Genomic DNA, 21,542 nt, shown 5'->3' on the forward strand with positions numbered 1-21,542 from the left:
TCCCTCTCGTGTATTTTTCAAAATGGATTTACATTAAATTTTTAGAAAAAAATCTTTTAATTTAACTTGATACGACACGGTGGGTTGTTTGACATTGACTTGGTATTTCCATTAAATACTAAAAAGAATTGTCAATCTATTGCCAGTCGTAAGCTATGTGGTAAGATATCTTGAGTATTAGTCCACAATTGTCCACGATTGCTTAAAAGGTTTTTTCCCCCATCGATTTTTCTAGATCTTGCTATCCGTTGTTTAGCGGTTTCATTTCAATAAGCAATTATCCAGTGATTAGAACTCAATCAAATTAAAAATTTAATATATATTTAGGCACTGCCTAAAAGCGGAGCTCCCGATACGCAAGTCACAGGGAGCCCAATTTGAATGAAACTGAAAGGTTAAAATAAGATCGGGGAAAAAATCTTCAATTATTTTTTATTCGAGATGAAGATAATTTCTCCCATAATAAAATCCATGCAGTGAAATCGAATCGAAATGCACTACATTGTTTTCTTTGCGCGAGTATACTCTCCCACTTAGGAATTTTGTACACAACTCACCACCACCCCCAGGGGCCAGTTTTGTTTGGATTCTTCGACAACATGGCCGAAATTTTTAAGCTTTGAATTCCTGGTTAATTTTACTTAAAAAAAACGAAAGATAACTACAGATTATTCAATATAATATCAGGTTTAGTGAAATTTACCTTGGATGTCTTTCATTAAAATCGAAATTTTGGAGATTTCGGACAAATCAAGACTATATAAACAATAACAATATTCATAGCTAAATTTTGTTTTGTCTACCATACAGGATTGAGGATAAAAAAAGAAAGAGAAAAGAAAAAAAAGAAAAGAAAAATGACAACAACGAAAACGACAAGAAACGAAGAAAAAATTCTCTAGAAACTTGATTCGGTAAGTACACATTTTTTTCAAAAAGGGTTCTTGCCTATACTTATATTATAGATGTATTTGAACACGTTCAGCGACGTTTGTACTTCTATCTACTATTGTAACTCAATTTAGTCACCCCATAATTAGCAGACGCAGTCACCATAATGATATTTCCCACTTGACTACTGGGCTGTTTTACTTACTTTAACAGTCCCTTGTGAGGATTATAGTCATGAGCCAATATATTACGGCGATAAGCGCATTTCCAGTTTTTTTAAACAATTTATTAAGAGTGAAGAAATAGAAAGCGTGCGCGCCTGCTGTGTGAAGTTATAAAGCACGCGGGGGTTGACAGAACACGAGAGAAGTGTTAGGAGAAGTACGATGCGTAACAGAGTCTTTCTCGACACTTCTCGAGTGTTCTGCCAATCCCCAAGTGCTTTATAACTCCATACATCACAGCGAGCAATTTTATAATTTTCTTTTATAAAATACAAATTACAATGACCGTTATTTTGGATAGAAATGACGCAACCGAAAGTGCGCGCGTGTGCTGTATGCTCACATAAAGCACGCGCTCCCAATCAATCAGAACGCGAGATTTATAACAGTTATTTTATAATACAACAATGCATGCAATTCATAAATGAAAAACTGTCATCCCTTGAATATCTACAAGGAACTTCAAGAGACACCTCAAGACCAATATCTTATGAGACCTCTATAAAGCGGTGAACCTCTATTAGGTGGTCACACTTGGCTATTGCCCGAGGATGACCGCTCAATAGAGGTTTGACATCATTCTCATAAGGGGTCACATGTGCACAAAAACAAGATCACTCGGGCATTAGTTCACAGTGAAAGATATAAAACCACAAGAAAAGCGTTTATAGAAGAAAAGTATAGAAATTGGACCATTTTTTTTTTGACCTGAAATCGCGCTACCCACCGTTATTTTGAATGAGCTGCCTTGCTCAGCCTTGCAAGATGACTGGCTGGCCCCATTTTCGTGCGCTCGCCAGCCATTATGAGAACGCGGTCAATAGACCCCTTGCAGCACTTTGCAACGCAGCTCAATCTGGGGGGCAAAACAATAGGTTCCAATTCTCAGGAGATTGGAATTCTTTTGTTTTGTCCCCCAGATCGAGCTGCTTTGGCGTCACATGCAAGGGGTCTATAGACCGTGGTGATTTGCGAAGGCAGGAAAACTGGAAAATCCGGAGTACGGACGCGGAAAGATCAAACCTTATTACTCACAGTAGAGCAGATCCCGAGGCTTTATTTATTCATTCATATTCTGCTAGAACTATCCAGACAAACATTAAATTCATTTTCTCATTTTGTCACTCAATGTAAAAAAGAAAAAAAAAAAAAAAAAATCTCATCAAGTCGGACGACAATGCAATAACTTGATCAACTGACCTACTCTATCATTATTAAGTTTTTAATTTCGATGACTCCCGCTGTCTTGAAGTCATCATTCACTGTTAATTTCGGTAGTCTTTAACCAGAATCTTTTTACTGTCACGTTTACTGCTGTGAGTCAAAATTAAAACTCTTCAAATTGAGATTTAACGAAAAACAGAATTATTCTTAATTGATTACGGTCGACCTCCTGCTACTCAGGCCCCGTCTACTCTACACAAGTATCCTGATATTTTTGAAAACGGAATTTTTACTTTGGGGATGGGCCTTGAAAACGCATCTTTTCGAAAACGTGAACGGGTGAAAATGATATGAAAACGCTATGTGTGGACGCGAAGTAAAAAATCATTTTTTCAAAAGTATCTGGATAGTAAGAAGTCTCAGTCATACGCTCTTTAGCTGCGTTTTTCGTAATTCTCTCTTACATTCTTTCAGCTTCAATCTCTATCTCTATAACGTCTAAGTTACTTCATTGTGTTTAAAATTTTATTTTAGCAATGTGAATTTTCAGAAGTTATGAACCAAGAGGTAGTTACAGATTTTATGATGTTCTGACAATAAAGCAAGCTATTGCGGAACTTTCTCCAAAAGAAATATGACAAAGTGGTACTTGCTTCTTCCGATGTAGAAAGGAAGATTTGACTAGTCAGTACCGAGTAACAAGATAGAATGATTCAAAGATTCATGACAACTTTTTTCCTTCTAAAAAATATCCTATATTTACCTTTTTTGCCCCGGTCGTTCCTGTGTTACTTCTGTACTCCTTTTGTGCTACGTATCCAAAAAATCATGTTTTTTGAACATTGGATTGCAATCTATCAACGCTAAAGCAATTTTCCCAGTATACGCAATCAAAAAATCTTTTGTTATGTAATAAAATGAGTAGAGTTGTTTGTTGGTTCTTTCCTGTTGCTTCGAGGGTTTTTCTCCAGGTTCTCTGGTTTTCCTCCCTGCGCGAACATCAACTTTTAAATTCCGAGTAGAATTACTGATCAGTAAATTCCATCACGATTTATTATTATATTATTATCACGCCTATTTTCAAAATTACGCGACCGGCGCTGCTCACGACTCGTCTCGTTTTCTGTGTTTTGGCTGCCGTCACTCAAATATGAAAACGGCTTGCTCTTACGAAAACCTTGCTTTGAAAATTCTGAAACGAAGCAAACTTGCCTTCTGTAATATTCAAACGGTCATTTTGTAAGATCATTTTGGGCTTTTTTGAATGAAAACAAATCGTCTGAAGTTTGATTGACGGCAGCCAAAACACAAAAAAAACCTTTCAAGTTCTAACTACACAGGTCGCGTAATTTTGAAAATAGTCGTATTATTATTATTATTATTATTATTATTATCATTGGCATTCAACTATCAACTTTGGTTAATTCAGTCATTCAGCTATCAAATATTATACTTTTATTATTTTGAAAAGCAAAAAAGAAACCTTACCTTTCAATAATCCTCCCGTTGGAATTTTTCAGGAAGAGAATTCGATTTCACGTTAAAGCCGGGTGGTCTGTTTCCAATCCAATTTTCCCCCAATATGCTTTAAATTAAGATGTTTGGCAAATAAGACATGATTAAAACGACTATATATAGGGGAGATTATTAATATTTCATACGAAAATTATATTATTTTGAGTACGCCTTTCAGCGAATTGGTATTAATTAGTGACTTTAATACTATTTTAATTATGTCACGAAAATCAACATCTGAATACTTTTATCTACGAAATAAAAAGGAGTGGTAGAATTTTATTTTTTAACATTTATCTAAAAATGCTAGAAAAATACGAAAAATCGTATCTTACTTTCTATTCATCTTAATCAACATTAGGTGGCTCCATGGGGTTTTATCCGCGCGCTACCTTGCACCTTCAAATCGCAAATACGCGGACGCAAACAATCCAATGCTAAAAATTGTTTTTCGATTTTTTAAGAAAAAAATGAAATTTTCGAATGAGCATGTTTTTACTGAAATCGGAATTAATATAAGATCAGTGTTAAGCATTGGTGCCTTTACTTCATTGCCTATTTTCTCTATTTTTTTGACCTAGGTTTTTAAATTGCTTCAGTGTCTATGGTGCGTCAGTCCTTTTTTAGCTAGGTACTGAGCATGCGCACTTGCAAGTCGGTTCTAGTAGTTTCACAATAAATATTTAGTCAACTATATTCAAATAATTGCTTTTCCCTCCATGACTTCGATAAGCCTGAATCGAGATGACGTTTTACCCCCGTCTCTAGACCATAATCCTTTTCACATTGCTTTTGTTCTTTAATTATGACTATTGTTCCTGTATTCTCTAAGGAATCAAAAATTTTAATATGAAAGAATTTTAAAAACTATTATGGTATAGAGTTGGGGGTAAAACGTCATCTCGCTTCAGGCTTATTCCGTGACTTTTCGATCGATTAAGCTATTATTATAATTGTTGTTACATTGAGAAATGACGCATTTATATTTAGTTTAGGAGCGTTTGCTAAATGATTGGTCATAAATGCAAAGAAAAAACCTACTATATCTTACTCATTGGATTTATTAACAAATATACTACCATGCATATGCATGACCAAGGGCAATTAATTACAGATATTCCCCTCAGCATCGGTTAAAATAAGGTTTTTTTAAAGACCCATTGCCACTTACCGTGATGCATCACAATTTGTTTACATTTTGAATCGTGTCTCCACTGAAAAAACAATCCCAACATTTTGAATAAACTATTAAATAGTTCCTAAAGCCGTCAAAGAATGTAAAAGAGTAATTATTGTGCCTTAGTGCTATGTCGGAAAAGGATTTAATATGAAGTTATTATTCAATATATGAATCTTTGAATTTCATGGACCACGAAATTCATCTGTGACCGCGGTGCATCACGGTAAGTGGCAATGGGTCTTTAAAAAGACTCTTGACCCCCAAGACAGTTCAGTGAAGTATGGCGCATTCAAGCTCAATCTATTACGCGTTTTCATAGGGAAGCCAGTACGCAAGTCATTGATCAAATCCGTTACCACTCGGGCATGCAGTGTGCTGGCCGGTACGTGTTCATTCCTTCAGTTACTTTATTCGGTAAGTTGTCATGATTCATTCATCCATTCATTCATTCACTCACTCACTCACTCACTCACTCACTCACTCACTCACTCACTCACTCACTCACTCACTCACTCACTCACTCACTCACTCACTCACTCACTCATTCATTTATTCATTTATTCATTCATTCATTCATTTATTTATTTATTTATTTATTTATTTATTTAATAACTTTACAGCCAGATGTTTAGATCTAATTGAGGGCATGGTCAACAGGGCAAGAGTCCCATGTAAAGACCAACCTAAATAAGTAAGTAATGAATGTTTGTACTCTCGGACTCAAGAATCCTATTTGTCATTTTCCATGGGCATATCGCGTGACACATGCCACATTGTGTGTCGCCACGTGATGGTTTTTCAAGTGATGTAAATGATGTATAGCTACTTATGTCGTCTTCAATCACGTGGTATATCACAATATAGTTTGATTGTTTATACCACGTGGTATGGATATCACGTGGTGTATAACCAATCACTTGTCACGATTCTAAACGCGTGTTGTATACATCACGGTGAACCATGTGATGTATATACCCAATCGCATATCACGATTCTACATCACGTGATACATAACCAATCGCAAGTGAGGATTTCAATCACGTATTAAATAGAGAAGTCACCGAAGACAGCATCAAAAAGTATCACGTGATATGTTCACCACGTCACGACATGAAATGTTCGATAAGTTGACCGCGTGACATGTACATCACATGACGTAGTCTTACGTGACACAATAATAGCTATCCTCACAAAAGTGTCTTAGATCCGATAAGGTTATTATTTGAACAGTTATAAGTATAATTTGTAGCCAGATTTGTTTTCGATGGCGCTTTGGGTATGGTCAGTTTATTCCTACAAGCCTTGAACCGTAGAATCCTGTAAAACGTATTTCTCATCTCCTCGTCACGAAGAGCGTATACAATAGGATTGACCATACTGTTGCTATAATGTAACCACTTGACTGACGTAACGATCCGAAGCGTGTCTGTAGCATTGGCGGGAAAACAGCCACGGTAACAGAAAGCGGCGATGATCGAAAGGATGAAAAATGGCAGCCATGCGATGATGAAGAGACCACAGATTACAGCTACTGTCACAGCGAGTTTTTGATCCTTACGCGTATGCTGCCTCCCTTCTCCCTCAACTGCAGGCAAATATGGTCTCTGTTGACGACGTATTAACGATTTTGCAGTTCTAAAGATACCTATATACATGGATATCACTATAGTAACTGGAAGTACAAATCCCGCCACGAAAACAATACAACTGTATGCCTGTGTAAAGGTTTCCGAAGGCCTGTACCAGGACAACGACGCCATGGTCGACGAAAACACCCAGACGAATATTAGAGTCCCCTTATGGTAGCGAGCAGGCAACGTTTCGTGGAAATACGGCTGACATATCGCGATGTAGCGCTCGATCGTTATTGCCGTTAGATGTAGTATCGAAGCAAAGGCACCGAAGAGATCAGTGAAGGTAAAGATAGCTTTGTAGCAAATATCATAATGTGCGATGCAGCCAATCCACAATGGAATATTGACTCCGCCCACTAGTAGATCAGACACAGCCAGGCTGACCAGGAACGTGTAGGTACGTGTGTGAAGCCGGCGGTTCGACTTGTACGAGACGATCACCAGGGTGTTACCAGTTAGAATCAGAGGAATAAGAATCCCTGTGAATCCTATCATCAGCTGCTTCTCCACGGGTAGAAGACCAGAAGTCCTCGTAAAGTTCGATGTTGTTTTTGATAAGTTCATCATTGTCGCATGAGATTATTTCGACTTAACAATCTTGATCAGATCTACGCTATTACATTCAAACAATTCTCAACTCTAGACTCGTATATTGTTCCTCGTTTTTATAGCTCTGGTTTTTGATATAGTATTTTAGACTTAGATTTTTAGAGATAAGATTTCAGACAGAGGTGAATATCAGATCTCAGTTGTTTTGAGCTTTTGAACAGCGATCAATCAATCCTCAACCTTAGACTTGTATTGTTCCTCGTTTTCGTAGCTCTGACTTTTAAGTGTAGTATTTTCCAGTTTGGTTTCCAGATAGCTGATCTGAATCAGATCAGATCTCAGTTGCTTCGAGCTTTTGAGCAGCGATCAAACCATCCTCAACTCTAGAAACGTAAATTGGTCCCTCGTTGTTGTTTAGACCAGATAGCTCCCGACTTGTAGACTATCTGAAATCAAAATATACCAATTATTATTTTGTTCGATGTGAAGAAACACCATTATGGTGTCACTGAAATGGCTTCCCACGCTGAACCAATCAAAGTGGGAAGAGGATGTCACGTTGGCAGACATTTCCGATCCTACCACATCTACACAGAAGACGTATTTCTTTCAAACAACTAACATATTTGTATTCTATGATTCAAATTCCTAAAAATTTCTCTCTCGATATTTTTAAAGAAATATCGCCATCTTTGTAATTAGGAGTAAAGTGAAAAGCGTGTTTTACATCACCGCCTGCCACTTGATATATATATCCTCAGTGTAAGTTTGCTAGAATACAAACTCGTTAAAAATCTCTATTATATATATTACTAGAATTCCATTAGTACATCTGCTGTTATCAAAATCTTTATGCTTTACATTTCACACGTGAAAAAAGCAATACGACCAATCAGCGTCGCGTAAAAACATTTTCACATGTAAAATAAATAACCAATAAGAATTGAGAATTGACTAAACCAACCAATCAAAAAACGAGAAATTGTGACATTTGGATGGCTTCCCGCCAAAATCAAATTTGCTTTTTCTTTTGTAGCTTTGTAGTCAATAAAAGCGCGAGTCGTTTTGTGCCGCATCAATGTCCAATGATATAATTTCTTCAAACCAAGAAAACAAAAACAAACACAAACAAAAACCAACAAAACCAACAAAAACAAAAAAAACAAAAACAAAACAAAACAAAAAAAAAAACAAAAAACAAAAAAAAAAAAAACAACAACAAAAAAACACACATTAATTAAGACTAAAAGAGACCTGTCTTTGTTGACTGAATACCCGAAGACCAAAATGTGAATCAAAACCTTGAGAAAATAGAGCAAGAGAGTTGAACGAAAGGTTAAAGTGCCTATGACACCTAATTCAAAATGTTCAGCATTGTAATGAAGTAAAATTTTGAATAGTAAATTATTTCTATATGGTTTGGGCATAGTTAATGGAGCGGAACTCGATTAACTATGGTTTGAGTGATGCATCTTGGAGATATCAAGGTTTATATTCCCAATATGTTAATGACATTCTAAAAAATTAACTAATAACAAAAATATGGGAAAAGAAAAATGTAATTAACCGATTAATTTGTAATTAGAAGCTTACTATTTTAAAAATGTAAAAAAGAATGTAAATAAAATATATTGTATTGTATGTATTGTATTGTATTGTATGTATTGTAATATGTCTACGGGAAATGTCCCGCCGGAGGGGACATTTCCCGGGAAATTTCCCACTTTGGGGTCCATCCAAGTGGGAATTTTCACCCGACCGGGAATTTTCCCATGAAACCGGGATTTTTCCCCGGGAAATGTCCCCAAAGTGGGAATTTTCCCACGGGACAGGGAAATTTCTCCGGGAAATGTCCCTCAAATGGGAATTCTCTCCTGTGACAGGGAAATTTCTCCTGATGATTAATTTGCATTTTTAATTATAAAAACCATTGTTTAGTCGTTATTTTTTATTTTTTTAGCATATCTTACTAATAATCAATGTACTAAACAATTTTTTTTATCGGATTAGAACTTAATTTCTATTTTTTTCCCTTTCACTTATGGCATTACTTTTCGAAAGATTGGCTTAGCAAATAGAGTATTTTTTTTAAAAAACCTTAAAACCTTTTAAAACCTTTTGTCGGCAATCATTACTTGTTCTTTCAATTATAATTAGCAAACCTATTCATCTAATATTAATATTTCAAACACATGTTGAACGTTTTTTGCACTTTCCTATATGCTATTGGATTACCAGGAAGATCTAACTAACTACCAAGACTAGGAGGTGGCCTGTAGAAAATACTTTCCTTATCTCCCGTTCTGTTATTTGCTTTTATATTATATTGATGATATTGGCGTTCTATCTTTCTATGCAAACCAATGAAAGAAATAACAACATCATGCAGTTTTTTGAATTTTTTTCGTTGACTTGACTGACCGTGATAACAATGCTGAAAAGAAGGCACAACTCCAGGATACCGTAAGATATGACATTAGTTTGAAAGGACGTGTCCTTAGTTTTGTTCCAATAAGTCTTATATACAAAGCGGTGATTCAATATTGCCAATCTAAGAGAGGAATAAGATCCCAAAGCTCAAGTTGACGGTTGACTGGGAAAAAGCAGAACAAACAAACGGCAAAGATCCTGCACCTTTAGCTATTAATAACATTTTCAGTAGCCGTTCTTAATTTATTCGATAAATAAGGGAATATATATATATATATATTCAGTTACCACGGTCAATGCAAGCCAAAATTACTTTTACTATAAATAAGCGTAAATTTCAGTATTCGTTAAGTGGGTATGTTTATTCACTCGCAAAACGTCACGGGAGGACGACACGCCCTTCTAGTTAAATGCCGTTTTCTTTCGGTTAAATGCTATTTTTGACGTGATCAAGCGGCAAGAATTTTCAGTTCCACTGTTTCATGAATAACAGTCAATAAAGAATTATTAAGTAGTATTAGGAATTGCCACAGTATGCACCCTGTTTCAATGTCTTTTGAGCATTTGAAGGTACCAAGCTTTTAAGCTAAAGGGTATGTACCCTATTATATAATCACGCATTCTAATCATCCCCTGAGGGATATAACACCTGCAGATTACTAGCATCAAACGAGACCAATCAAATCATTTGCTGGATCAGCTTCTTCTTTTCTCTTAAACTCTAATTAAACTTCCTGAAAACTTCATGGTTTGGTTTACAAGTGCGGGGTTTTATTCGATAGTCTAGTACGTGTTGATAGGGAAAGGCAAGCACCGACCTCGATTGTCCAAGCTCGCTAGATTCTCAAATCTAAATCATAATGAATGAAAAGGCACCAAGTATATATTAGGCTTCAACTCTATTTACTTGTAAGTTAGTTCTGGGAACTAGAAAATTAGACTAGATTCTCTTTTTTTCGGAAAGTCCAATTGCTGCATATAACTATCGCCGAATTACTGCGAAGAAAATCTCAAAATAAATGCAACAAGTTTACGAAAATAATGCTATTCATAAATAAGGATACTGCTTTATGCAGTATCATACACATGAGCCGGTTAGATTGTTAAACGCGATGCCTACAATAGCATACTGACAGGCACCGAAAATCAGTAGCTCGATGGAATGGACGTCCAGAAAATCTGGATTGTCCGGAGTGAACACCAAAATTGAGTCAATTTTCTCTATTTTAACTATACTTATCGTGGGTTTTTCGTAAAACTTGTTATCAAAATATCATCTAGGTAACGTAATAAAGTCAAATATGTTACAATTTTATGTTACAACTACCGTTGCTATGACAACATTAAGCACCCTAGGTAACCCTTAACAGCCGATAAGACACTAAGAAAATTGAAACAAACTAGTTTTCATTACTGGAACTTTATGTTTACCAACTATTGGTCATTTTCATTTAGATTTAGGTTGTCAATCAATGGTCACCCGCAACCATACTTAAGTACCTACCTACTCCAAACCCAAAATTCATGCAACTTAAAAAAATCCTAAAATCCTAAAATTGAAGCTAGAAAAGAAGAAAACAAACACAAAGATAGACCTAAATGATAGAAATAATATCCAGATGAAAATTGCCCTACCCCTCCCTTTTTCTGGTTACCATGGCAACCAGCACCTAGCGAAATCAAAGGATAGCGCCTTTTGTGTTTCTTCTATTTTCTCAAAAATTTCCACAGAAACCGTAGGTAAACACTAATATCTACTTATATGTGAAGTTTGCTTTCTAAAAAATATATTTTTCGAATAAATATCCAATTTCAAAGCAAACGGGAATTGTCCCATCGCGCAATCGGGAAAAAAATTCTAAAACTGATTTAAAGATTTTAATGGGAAATTTACTGCCATCATATCATTCTTCGTGTGCTAAAACATTCGCTCTGAAACCCGAATGCACTTTGTTTTTGGTTTGTAAAAGTTATAGTCAAAAATGTCACTAAGGGACATTTCCCGTTTTCATGTCTCCGAGAGCCTTCGGCAGAAAAACGCAAATAATTCTTAAAATCCTTGCTCCAACACGCTGATTCTTTCGGCAGAGCATGAAAGAGACCTAACCATTGGAATAGAGGCAAAAGAATTGTCATATTTATCGAATTAACCAGTTTTTATGGAGTTTGAACTTTTTTTACTTCATTTCAAAACTTAGGGTTCTCATCAGGTCTTGTGAAAGTGTTAGACATCATCAAGACTTTCTCCAAAATCTTGTTGGGAAATGTCCCTCGGCTTACATTAACTGTGTAACTCATTGTATTGGGTGAAAAAGAGCTGAACTAGGTCTAGATTAATCCTGTAAAGTTTCGGGAATTTTCGATAAAAATTCGAATTTTATCCCACACTTCGGGAAGAATCCCCTCAGACGCGCGTTTTCGAAGAAAAATCGTATTTCCCGATGGACAAAAACAAATTAAAAAATAGACAAGATGCCCGAGAATAAGAGGCAGCTTTTGGTGTAATTCCATGAAGAATGAGTCAAAAATACAAAGGATATAACGATTTAACCTTATACAAAATCGCGGGACAAAAAGTGGGAACACGACATAATAGTATTGTATTGTATTGTATTGTATCGTATTGTATTGTATTGTATTGTATTGTATTGTATTGTATTGTATTGTATTGTATTGTATTGTATTGTATTGTATTGTATTGTATTGTATTGTATTGTATTGTATTGTATTGTATTGTATTGTATTGTATTGTATTGTATCAAAAGAGGCAGTTCACTTTATCTGCCATCACATGGGAATCGAAACCCGGATTACCATGAGAATTTGTTTTTGCTAGAATCTTTCTTTGAAACCTAAGTAAGGCAATGATGCTTTATACAGGCTATTTTACTGCCACAGAAAAGTTTCGTATATTCAATAAAGCCTCCTTTGACGTCACATCATTAACATATTAAGAGTATAAACCTTGATATCTCCAAGATGCATCACTCAAACCATATAAAAATATTTTACCATTCAACTTTTTACTTCACTCAGAATCAATGCTGAAAATTTTGAGTTAGGTGTCACAGGCACTTTAAACTTAATATTCCTTCGACTGAAGATCACTTAACCAAAGCTCTTACGTGTGCGGAAGGAAGCATTAGTGCGGAATGCATTTATTTAGCTATGAGCGAAATAAAAATCCGGTGTCTTAATCGTTCACGTAGGCGAACTGAATAGTATAGAATGAAATGGTCAATAAAAATAAAACCGATATTGCTACGTATTATGTACTTATTGACTGAGTGGGAGGGCCGTACGGGAAAATATTTGGCTCGAGGTGATGCCGTACGGACTGAGCGCAGCGAGGTCCGTACAAATGACCGAGAGCCAAATATTTTCCCGTACGGCCCGACCTAACTCAGTCAATAAGCATTTTATCATATGACCCTCACGAAAAAATCAATAAGAAATAAAAGAAAGAAAGAAATAGTAAATAAAAGCTAAAAAAGAGAGAGCGCGCGGATTCGAGCAGGGCCGTACGGATTCGTACGGCCCTGCTCGCTCAAAGCCGTCCGGCCCCCATCACGTGACTTTTTCCAATGGTTTTATTAGAGCGCGCGAGCAGGGCCGTACGCGGGTCATATGATAAATACCTTAATGTGTAATCGTTTCGCTTTATATGAAATTCGAATATTCGTGATCACAGTTATAACGCAGCGAGAAGTTTGTTTTCATTTCCTATCCTGTACTACAAATCTGTTTGTCAGTAATGACAGCTTTCTCTTTTTCTTTAATTTAAAGAGGGTTTCCGGTCAACATTATCCATTATCTGAGCTAATCATTGAGCCTTTAAGTAATAGGTTTAAGTGGGCAAGGAAAAAACAAATGAAAAAAGTTAATCTAGTTGCACCTGACTGGAGCAGTAGCACGTATGCATCCCCTGAAAAAAGGCGGGAAGATGGTAGACGCGTGGCGCACGCTCTGTAAAAAAACATAGTTTTTCAGCCAATCAGAGCGCGCGCACTTAAAAAACTGTTATGTAAACAGATAAAATACAATAAAAAAGTTAATAACTAAATCTAAATCTTGATTTTAAGTATGGAGGAAAACTAAATCGAGAACCCGTAGCGTGAGACCATCGTTTTTATGCCCAAGTTGATTCTAACTGTATTAGCCAGCGAGATTGAGGGATAAGCTGGGTCGAGTTGGCCATGAAATGAAATAGCTAATACAATTAGACTACTACAGGAATACGAGGCAATTGATAATCAATTTTCCGTGATTAGAGTCTGGTTGTACAAAGGGTGGATAGCACTATCCGATGGATAAATCCTTATCCAGTGGGTAAGTCGATGCTGTTATCCAATACATTTATCCACTGGATAAGATTTATCTGTTGGACAGTGCTATCCTCCCTTTGTGCAACCAGACCCAGAATTTTAGATTTTGAGATATATTTAGCGAATTTGTTGAACTTTTGGTACATAGCAACGGTAACTAAGGAGAATTGGAACCATGAATCCACGAAAGCGGTAATCCAATAAAGGAAAACATCTCATTACAAAACCCTTCGTCGTCTTTAACTTTAGTACTAGATAATGATTTAATAACTATTCATTTTTATACTTTCTTGGCGTGTTTATCAATATTTTTACAACATCCCGTCAGTATCTCAGAATGGTCCTTAACTTATTTTTCATTGATTGAAATTAAAAATGAAACTGAAACTCAGGTTTAGTTTCTGATTACCCCTCGTTTTTCATCTTGTTTTCATTTCTTTTTCATTTGGTTTACCTCCCACTCGAGTGGCTGATCTTATCGTCACTTTTTCAATTGACTAATCACTTCTAAACTATATCCACCATTTCCCCCACCATGTTGTTGGTCCTATCTACAATCCGCGTACTCGGTAGCAAACAAAACTTTAAATACTCCAAGAGGCGGTCAAGATAATTATTTTTAAACGAGACACTGTTTTTGATCATAGTTGGCTATTCGAACTATGTTTTAAGTCTTTTAATCAGATCGATGTGACATTGAGCTCTCCCTGACAGATACAGTACATTCGACGGTAAATTTGGCGTCGAGGGGGCTTCAGATTCATTGACTTAATCTAAATATATTTATTTTAAAGATTTCACTAACACGCACTAAAATATTCAAGATTTATCTGCATTGTCAAGCGTCTGTGACAAAGTTCTTTGGCACCACCAGTAACACTAGTCGTGAATATCCAAATCATAGTATTCAGTGAATTTAATCATCTTTCTTCTAAATAAATCATTTAAAAAAATTGACTCGATATTATAAACTATAATCTAAAGCATAATATCACACGGATCTTATTATATTTTCCGAAATTTTTCAGAATTGATCAAAACCTTTACCACAAAGTTATCAGCGTTTTCCCCCCCGCTATTTTAATGTTTACGATTTTATGAAGCATTTTGTCCAAATTTCAAGGGGTTATAAAATGAGGATTTTTACCTTTATCGAGAGGAATTTCTACTATTCGCTGACACAGTTCTCTTATATCATTTATTTATGTATAACTGCGCTAAATAAGGAACCTAAACAAAGCCTTTACGGACCAAAGCCACGGAATCCCATTTGATACTCAATTATTTTCAGAGCTCTTATTTCATGGCTACCATAAATTTCATTTCAAAAACCTATGATTTTTTCGTGGACCCGATTAGAAAACTCTTCAGGTCAGTCGCTAGCTGCATATATATATATATATAAAAGGATTAAGTCTAGGATAACAACATTCAGGTGTTTAGGGGCAATGGTAGGTCTTGGGAGAATTTAGAATTTTTAAGCCAAACAAACAAAAAACGAGAAAAAAATTAACACGGCTTCCACATTGGACTTGACAAGACTTGACTTTTCAGTAATATTGTTCACAAAAGCGATAACCGATATCATTCTTGTATTTAGAATGCTTTTAGACAAGGGAAATAGAAGATTAATTTCACTTGAGCATAATCTGAAATGCTTGGAGATTTGCAGCAACGCAGGGAGCTTTGAGAGGCAAGTTTTCGATTTCGTGGCACTGAAATGGTTTTTTACGTAAATGTGTATTTTTGTTGACGTTTTGAAGCAGAATTCTTTCTTTCTCCATTCCATCCTTTTTTTCTTTTCTTTTCTTTTCTTTTTTTTTTTTTTTTTTTCTCTTCCTTTTTCTATTTCGTTCTTTTATCTTCTTTCTTTCGCGATATTTTTAGTTTTGTCTATATAAAATAATCAGAGAAGTTTACCTTTTTCAAGAAAAAATCCAGAATTCCTTCAGGAAGCCAACCAAGTGTCTCAGTAAAACGTATAGAGACTCGTTTCTTAGTCAAGCGCTTCACTATGTAAAGAAACATGAACATCGAAGTATTAGTATTATAAGAACCGTATAGCTTTACGTCACGAGGGGGAGGAGGTAGTAGTAAGACTCTTTGATTGGTCAGACTCTTTTCGATTCCCAATTCTTAATCATTTTATTACTGGAAAAGGCTGACGAGGTGTCGTATTTCCCGCTGTGCCATTACAAACCCTTCAACGAGTTCGGTGAACGAAACGACGTATAGTTATGGCTAGCCCGAATCCTGCATTAAAATGGCTTTCCATAGGAACGCGAGTCTATTGGCTATAAAATGATAGGCAGGCAGCATTGAAATGGCTTCCCATATAGGAAAGAGTTCTGTATGACTGCAAATGAAAGGACGAATTATGTTCAGCATAAGGATGCCTTTCCCTAGGAAAGAGTTTTCGTTTAAATAGCATCAAAATGGCTTCCCATATAGGAAAGACTTCTGTATGACTGCAAATGAAAGGACGAATTATGTTCAGCATTAGGATGTTATTCCCTAGCAAAGAGTTTTCGTTTAAATAGCATCAAAATGGCTTCCTATACAGGAACGAGTTCTGTATGACTGGAGCGAAAGGATAATTCATGTTCAGCATTAAAATGGCTTTCCACCGGGGAACGGGTTTTTGTGTAAATAGCAATACAACGACTCAGTTATAACCAGCACAAGCTTTAATCCTGCATAACTGGATGAAAACTAAGTGATATTGATATAATAAGCGATAGTACAAATCCGTTACTAAAATAGCTCCTTGCAAGGGAGCGGCTTTTCTATTAATGGACACCGCATACCGTGACACTGAGCATGATTCAACACTAAAATGGCTTTCCCCGCGTAACTAAAACTAGTTTTGGTGGGTATTTCAAGGAATTATTTCAAGATCATACCACTGACATGTCAGTCTTAAAGCTAAAGTAACTTGATTTATGGCACGTATCGGTGGAGCCGGAAAGTTAAGTCTTTGATATTAAAATGGCTTCCCATGATAGAATGGACTACCTCATAATGAATCTTTGTACTACTTCAACAGCCACACACACATAATATTTTTGACTACTTATATTAAAAAAAAATAATAAAATAAAAATAAACCACATGTAATTTAATTTTGTGATTATAATCGTATTTATTGTGTGTGAATAAACTTGAGACTTGAGACTTGAATCTGAGGCTAACATAAATCATTGACAGAACGCTAAGTTAAGCCATTCCATCTTTGTGACTAAGTTACCTATGGCACCTGCCCACCCTTCGCCTAAAGGCATTGAGATGCATTGGTTATGGACCATTTATCTAGTCAATATCCTGATTCCTCTTACATCAATAACTGTTGATCATAAATCATCTTTCGTGTGTCTTGGTGGGCCAAATGAATGTGTTTTTATTTTTCATAACATATATTCAAACCTACACGAAAAGCGCACGCACGTTGTGTTGTTAAAGTTTTGGCCAAAAGTAAAGTTTTTTGTACAAGAAATGAGATTCTTAAGTAGTTAGAGCGTTTTTCACGGCATCTAAACCCGAAAGATAAGTAATCTTTTGATGATAAAACGTTTTGACCGTACGAGTAGAACTAATACTTCAATTAGTTCGTCTAAGACTTTGATCTCATTTTTATCTATTTAACCCCGATGAGCTGAAATGCCGATATTTAAAACTAACAAGCCTTGACGTCCTGAAATGACTTGGTTAGGGTACGTTTTTATATTCAAGGTGAGCTATTTTGAGTCGGAAAACCACCAATGATTCCTGACATCAGTGAAGTAGTTTCTCGTTTAGTCTGTTTCTCTCCTAGGCTTTGAGGCTTTTACTCCAGTTTTCCTCACTCGGTCAAAGCAAGTCAAGAAGGTACGTAGCTGAGCATTTTTTGGCGATATAAGGCCCAGTTAAAACTACCCTGCGAGCAGAGATTTTTTTCTGAATCCTCCGTGGCCAGCCAGTCCACGGAGGGCTCAGAAAAAAACCTCTGCTCGCAGGGTAAGTTAAAACGTCAAATTTCACATGTACCGAATGCAACGCAAACAAATTCAAACCGAATCCAATGCGCAAACAAATTCAAGCTATTACATAAGTCGGGCGTTTTTATATCGCAAAATCGCCAATCGAAAGGGTTTAGTTTTGCCAGTAAAAGATGTTAAGATCAATGTTGAAATAAGAAAGACTCAAAGTCGCATTTCGATAATATCGATTTTCGTAACAACGCGTATAAAATCCATAGTGATTTTATTTTTGAAATTTCAATCCTAAAAACAAAGATTTGCGTTTTTTCTTCTTCTTCTGCTTCTTTTTTTCTTCTTTTCTTTTCTTCTTTAACGTGGAAGTAAACCGGACAACGCCGTGAGAAAGACGAACTTTCGCAACGTTAAAAAACGAAATATATAATTTACTTACCTTTCTATACTCTACACTAACAGGAAAATATATCTTAGCTTTCGGGCCTTAGGGCAGGCAACAATCATTCTATCAGTTCTCCATAGGAATTATTTTGCTTCTATCAAACAAATTTTTTGAAGCTTACTTTTTATCTTTTAACTCTTTGAGTTCTATAACTTCCAGATAAGCCTTTTAAAATATAGTCCACGATGACGTAAAGAGTGACGTCAAAACGAATGAACCAATCAGGTGATTTCTTTTTTGTGGTTTCATGACGTGCATCATCTAATAGGCTGAGACCGATACCAAATTTACCAGTTAGAACAGACAATTATCTCGGTTTTTTTTTTTCAATTTGAGTGGGGGAAATATCCGTTATTTGATTAACCAAAATTTTAAAAATATTTTCATTTTGAAAATTTTCTCATTAATTTTTACAAACATTTTTTATAAATCTTAGATTTTAAATTTTAGATTCACAATGTCAATATATACATAGTTTATATTAACGTTGTAATATTGTAAATCTGTATTGTTAGAAGAAAAAGCCCTGAGGGAAGTAATGGCCTAATAAAGCATGTAGATTTTGTCGGCCGGTCTTTTGATACAAAGACAAAATAATTTGGCTTCCTTGTTGTTTACAGTGTTTCCGCGGACTAAAATGCTGCTTGTTTTCCGTAATACTACATCTATTTGTGTAGTGTCAGTTGACTAAAAGCAACATGAATCTGGTCAAAAATAGATCAATTATAGGATACAAGTGGGAATATCATACTGTGTACGGCGTGCAGTAGATGTACCCTTCCTCTCACTTCTGGGCCCTCCAGTTCGATTTTTACGACTAGAACTTCAGTATCTCACGCGAGAAAAGTCTTTTTGATTGCAGAGTTTTCTCCAGCTTCTCCGGATTTCCTCCCACGAGAACACCCAACAAGCTAAATTTCATTTCAGTCTGTGAGATTGGATCAGCCCAGAGGTTGTTTCAGGGTCTTGATGAAATTGTCCCGGGGTCTTTTTGTCTGGAACCGCTCACACTTCAAATCAAAGCCGTTTCGTTTCCTAATCTCGAAAAGCCACCAAATAAATCCGCAAACAAATGATAATCCATATACATAGTCATACTATTTTACCGAGATAATTAAGCTTTTCCAGTCGAATTCCAATTTAAGATGAACTTGATAAAATTCTAACGTTTATGGCTCCGGAACGGCTCTACAGAGCCACTAATGATCATCCACTGTCTCCAATCAACCGGTTTAAGCTGTCTCAGTCAATATAATTTTCTGCAATTAAGGTGTAATTTTTCTTGTCTTCGTTAGGCATTTTTTTAGTACGTTCACCGCCATCTGGAAAGCGTCTTCCGATTGATAAAAATAAAATGCTTATCTGATTTTGGCAAATGAGAAACGCTTGTAATAGATGAAATAGTCTGGCCATATTTTACAATTGCGCCCCCAGACATGAATTTTTACTTTAAATATAAAGTTATATAAGACGCACCAAGATAGATATAGTTTATACATATGGAGATTTTCGACCAATCACAATGCGCGTATAGCTTTTTCAAGTGTGAAAAAAAAAAGGATATGTCCAATCAGAATCCACGTACAACTTTTCTTCACGTCTGAGAAAAACGATACGTCCAATCATAGTTAATAGAGGGGAATGATTAGGAAACCTATTGTTATAGGTCTTTGTTCGCTTTTGATGTTGAACCGGTCTTGACCCTGCACAATGTTTGATTTATGCTCATCCGAAATTGCAAAATAAGTAAACGTAAACTTTGTCTATGGGATTGTTGTAAGGAATATTCAAATATCTCTTATAAATCTTGTATTTTGAACTAGCAGCCAAAACAAAGATTTTGGTCTGTTCACTCAGCCATTACCAACAATGGTAAAACAATGGTAAAACGATGGTAAAACAAGGCATTGTGCACGGTCACGCTTGAAAAAAACGAACAAAGACCTATAACAAAAGAGTTTCCTAACCCTTCCCCTCTGTTAACTATAGTTTGAGTTCAAAACATGAATGAAACTATATTTTTAGACGACAAAACCCAAGACAAAACCGATGAAATACAACTCACTCAAAAGCTTGACGAGAAATAAATATTTTGAAAAGTTTCTAAAATATTAAAAAGAAATAATAATGACGAGAAAAGGTAGTTTTGTTATTAGAAGAAGGCGAGTTAACTAATAAAACTCACTCACTCGAGCTCGCACAGTTCGTTTTATAATACTTCACAAATCGTGGAAAAAAAACCCCGTACGCGCGCCGACTTTCCATAAAATAATCTCTATAAACGAAGCTTATAAATTTACAGGATTTACCTTGGTCTTTCTGTAGCTTCAGTATTACGCCGTTGTATTCAAAGGAACTCTAACATACATTTACACCCATCTTTTACCAACTCTACTGTTTAGCCTGATAATCTCGCTTTCTGAATCGGCAAAAAAGCCAGTCTTTTATAACAGTATATCAAGTTCCACCCAGAGGGCAAATCGGTAATGGCGTACATTTTACGTATTTATCCCACGAGCAAAACCAAAAATGCAAGCTTTTAAGGAAGTAAAATTTAATGAGATGTCGTGGTGTTCCTCATTTTCCATTCGTTTGTTAATGTTGTTACTTTAACGCTATTGGATTGACGTGAGAGTGGTCACGAAGGGAAGCCGTTTAAGTGCATTTGGGGATACAAGATGACGTATCACTCACAACACAGCGACGAAATCTATGCACGCTGGACTTCAGGTAGTCACGCTGCGCAATGACATGCGCACATGCAGTCTTGATTCATTTTTCTCATTTTAACAATATTTATACAGATTAGCGAAATGTCCTTTGTCACGTTACTTTAAACAGACTTCTTTACCTTGGGGGTACTATTTTCCTATTTCGGAAAACATGTCATTCCCTAATGTATTATTACTTTGTTTAACAGTTGCGCATGATTGCCATTGCAATAACTTTCCCTGCCACTGAAATGGCTTCCCATTGTTTTCGTGCGGTTAAACGCCGTATTTACCCGCCAATCAAAAACCGCCAGCTCTTAAAAAACAAAAGATATCTTGCATTATTTTGATCTCGATCTGATCTCGATCTATTAAATAAACTCAATCTGTAGCTTTGAGCTGACTACTAAAGTATTTAATAAAAAGAAAATTTTCTTAGTAAGAAATTTTAAACAGAATTTAAGGCTGATTCCAAAAATGAAAAGAAAAATTGGGTGTCCCGCTCG

At 35.9% G+C, this 21,542-nt stretch overlaps 1 protein-coding gene and 1 long non-coding RNA gene across 2 annotated transcripts; both read right to left on the reverse strand.

Annotated features, from left to right (window-relative positions):
- Positions 1–2,124: 2,124 nt before the first annotated feature.
- On the reverse strand, positions 2,125–3,834 carry LOC116305260 (uncharacterized). Its single transcript, XR_004198149.2, has 3 exons — positions 3,768–3,834; positions 3,043–3,089; positions 2,125–2,429 (listed from the first exon to the last, which is right to left on the reverse strand). It is a non-coding gene; the product is annotated as an uncharacterized LOC116305260 (long non-coding RNA).
- A 1,734-nt stretch (positions 3,835–5,568) lies between these two features.
- On the reverse strand, positions 5,569–15,932 carry LOC116305258 (histamine H2 receptor-like). The gene is made up of 2 exons (XM_031715131.2): positions 15,833–15,932; positions 5,569–7,603 (listed from the first exon to the last, which is right to left on the reverse strand). The coding sequence occupies exon 2, from the start codon at positions 7,173–7,175 to the stop codon at positions 6,162–6,164; it is 1,014 nt and encodes a 337-aa protein (XP_031570991.1). The 5' UTR covers positions 7,176–7,603; positions 15,833–15,932; the 3' UTR covers positions 5,569–6,161.
- Positions 15,933–21,542: the final 5,610 nt, after the last annotated feature.

This window comes from Actinia tenebrosa, unplaced genomic scaffold (assembly GCF_029948245.1).
Source record: "Actinia tenebrosa isolate PJP-AT-01 unplaced genomic scaffold, QUT_ActTen_1.0 PGA_scaffold8__29_contigs__length_14323225, whole genome shotgun sequence".
Classification (NCBI taxonomy): domain Eukaryota; kingdom Metazoa; phylum Cnidaria; class Anthozoa; order Actiniaria; family Actiniidae; genus Actinia; species Actinia tenebrosa.